General features: G+C 40.0%; 1 protein-coding gene and 1 long non-coding RNA gene across 2 annotated transcripts in view; one reads left to right on the top strand and one right to left on the bottom strand.

The window, feature by feature from the left end:
• LOC123978576 overlaps window positions 1-1,866 on the bottom strand; it is a 7,044-nt gene extending 5,178 nt beyond the window's left edge. The window contains exons 1-2 of the long non-coding RNA XR_006827007.1: window positions 1,706-1,866; window positions 988-1,087 (exon numbers count right to left, since the gene is read on the bottom strand). This is a non-coding gene — a long non-coding RNA (uncharacterized LOC123978576). The remainder of the gene's footprint in view (window positions 1-987; window positions 1,088-1,705) is intronic.
• adi1 (acireductone dioxygenase 1) overlaps window positions 1,012-3,023 on the top strand; it is a 3,711-nt gene continuing 1,699 nt past the window's right edge. Inside the window, exons 1-3 of the mRNA XM_046061881.1 lie at window positions 1,012-1,252; window positions 1,782-1,901; window positions 2,232-2,411. Coding sequence (XP_045917837.1) covers window positions 1,130-1,252; window positions 1,782-1,901; window positions 2,232-2,411 — 423 coding nt within the window. The 5' untranslated portion in view covers window positions 1,012-1,129. The remainder of the gene's footprint in view (window positions 1,253-1,781; window positions 1,902-2,231; window positions 2,412-3,023) is intronic.

Here is a 3,023-nt window from a genome sequence, read left to right as displayed (position 1 = left end):
AGGATCTGTTAGGATCTTGTTAGGAACTGTTAGGATCTGTTAGGACTTTGTTAGGAACTGTTAGGACTTTGTTAGGAACTGTTAGGACTTTGTTAGGAACTGTTAGGATCTGTTAGGACTTTGTTAGGATCTGTTAGGACTTTGTTAGGACTTTGTTAGGAACTGTTAGGATCTGTTAGGACTTTGTTAGGAACTGTTAGAATCTGTTAGGACTTTGTTAGGAACTGTTAGGATCTGTTAGGACTTTGTTAGGATCTGTTAGGATCTGTTAGGACTTTGTTAGGAACTGTTAGGACTTTGTTAGGAACTGTTAGGATCTGTTAGGACTTTGTTAGGAACTGTTAGGAACTGTTAGGACTTTGTTAGGAACTTTTAGGACTTTGTTAGGAACTGTTAGGACTTTGTTAGGATCTGTTAGGATCTTGTTAGGAACTGTTAGGATCTGTTAGGACTTTGTTAGGATCTGTTAGGATCTTGTTAGGAACTGTTAGGATCTGTTAGGACTTTGTTAGGAACTGTTAGGATCTGTTAGGACTTTGTTAGGATCTGTTAGGACTTTGTTAGGAACTGTTAGGATCTGTTAGGACTTTGTTAGGAACTGTTAGGACTTTGTTAGGAACTTTTAGGACTTTGTTAGGAACTGTTAGGACTTTGTTAGGAACTGTTAGGATCTGTTAGGACTTTGTTAGGAACTGTTAGGACTTTGTTAGGAACTCTTAGGACTTTGTTAGGAACTGTTAGGACTTTGTTAGGATCTGTTAGGATCTGTTAGGACTTTGTTAGGAACTGTTAGGATCTGTTAGGACTTTGTTAGGAACTGTTAGGACTTTGTTAGGAACTGTTATGACCTGTTAGGACTTTGTTAGGAACTCTTAGGAACCGAGTTAGCAGGCCGATCCAGGTAAAGCTATAAAATTAGATAGTGGTTTGTGTTTCTAATATGTCCAGTTAAATACAGTTATCATTAAGATTGGCATAGTCACAGACCTTCTCGACACCCTCACTAGTGATTTGGTCAGGGCCACGTGACAGAAGCACGCGCCGTCATCCCCGCATACAGGAAGCAGGCTGCAGTCAGGTGGCCCTCCTGCAAAATAAGTGTGTTTTTAATCAGGAGTCCAGCTGTAAGATGGGGATAGAAGCTTGGTACATGGACAGCTTGGAAGAGGATCAGAGAAAGCCGCATAGACTGAACCCAAATCAGCCCGTTTCTGAGGACGATTTAAAAAAGCTCGGGGTGTTTCATTGGAAGGTAAAGTTACCAAGTGCTCTGCTCTCCACGTTAGTTAACAGCTGACCCAATTGTGCGATTATGTGTTTTATGTAACGTATATGTAGTTTCTTAAATCACAAAGTTTCTGTCAACACTTATTCGTTCTCGATAGCCGTTGTGACCGAGAACCCCTACAATTTCCAGCAGATATGTCGACATTTCTGCTGTAACGTTGGTTTTAAATTGTTGCGAGTATAACGGTCTGCAACGTGTGTTTTCCCATGTTGCAGACACAAAAACACATGTTCCAGATAATATAACAAGTAATCAAGTTTTAGGGCTTGTGGAATTAAATACCCAAATTTAACGTTACTGCTGGCTAGCCCCAGTTTGACCACAAATTACCATATGTATTATTACAGAGGCACAAACAGAGGCTATCTGCTAGCATGGGATTTGCTGTTGTGATGTGCTGTGCGATTAATACATTACCAAATAGATTTAACTCCGTGGAATTACTTTCCACAGATGAGTTTGATCACTGATTACAGTCGTCCTGTTGTTGCAGCTGAATGCTGATATCTATGAATCAGATCCAGAGCTTGAGCAGATCCGTAAAGACCAAGGCTACTCCTATATGGACATTATCACTATTCACAAAGACACACTACCTAACTATGAGGAGAAGGTAACCCACACTGCAAAAGCTGGACATCACACAATATCTTCCAACCATTTTTTTGAATTCTGAGAAACTGTGACTTTGTTAGAGAAGAGTGTTCAAACAGTTGAATCTTAACTAGAGTGATGTGAAATGTCCTGCATTAGAAGATTTTATGAGCTATGAAAAATGAATATAATGCTCTACAGTGGTTAATGGCCTTTTTATATGAGCATCGTTGTCAGTCACTGGTGAAGACAATGACGCATTAGGACATCTGGGTGTGAAGTTTTATAATTCAATGAAGAAGCCAGAGTTTTTCACTCATATTTTGTCTTTTTGTGTCTGTCCTCTCAGCTGAAGATGTTTTTTGAAGAGCACCTGCACTTGGATGATGAGATCCGCTACATCCTTGACGGCCAGGCCTACTTTGATGTCAGGGACAAGGAGGACCGATGGATCCGAATTGACATGGGCAAGGGAGACCTGATAACCCTGCCGGCCGGCATCTACCATCGTTTCACCCTGACAGAGACCGTACGTAGCATACATGAAGCGTCATTGATGTAGAGACACTTTCCTTTCATAAACATGACTGTAGTAGCTTTTTGGCTATCATGGGAAGTGTACATGTTCAACACTGACACTGTTAAAAACACAATTTAAATAATGCCGGAGGAGAAATTGGGATTATTGCTTGAGGAAAGAATGATATTTGAACAAGACTAGAGCAAATATTTAGAGCACAACCCAACTGGTATTTCTTTACTGCAGAATAGAAACAAAAAAGGTGCAGATGTGCTTTATTAAATAGTATTTATATTACCAAACGTAAGAAATTTAATTCTCATTAACATTTACAACAGAATACAGACTTTGTGCATTATAGTTACAGCATTACTATTTCCTCAAAGCGCAGCAGCTGTGTCACTACTGTTAGCATTGTCATAACTGTTGCCATCGGCATGTGAAGCTGTGTTTGTTTCTGCACATTAAGTTTACTTTTACATAAAGTCAGTTAGACTACTTAACGGCAGCTAATTCATTAGCTCCTGACTAGCTGAATGCTAAATGAATTAGTTTCTGTAAGGAAGGCTCACAAGCAGGGACAAGTGTAGGACCAAATGATGAATTCAACCCCCCCCCCCC

This window comes from Micropterus dolomieu, linkage group LG11 (genome assembly GCF_021292245.1).
Source record: "Micropterus dolomieu isolate WLL.071019.BEF.003 ecotype Adirondacks linkage group LG11, ASM2129224v1, whole genome shotgun sequence".
Taxonomy (NCBI): domain Eukaryota; kingdom Metazoa; phylum Chordata; class Actinopteri; order Centrarchiformes; family Centrarchidae; genus Micropterus; species Micropterus dolomieu.
The sequence above is the reverse complement of the archived record's forward strand: the minus strand, read 5'-3'. Positions and strand labels throughout refer to the sequence as shown.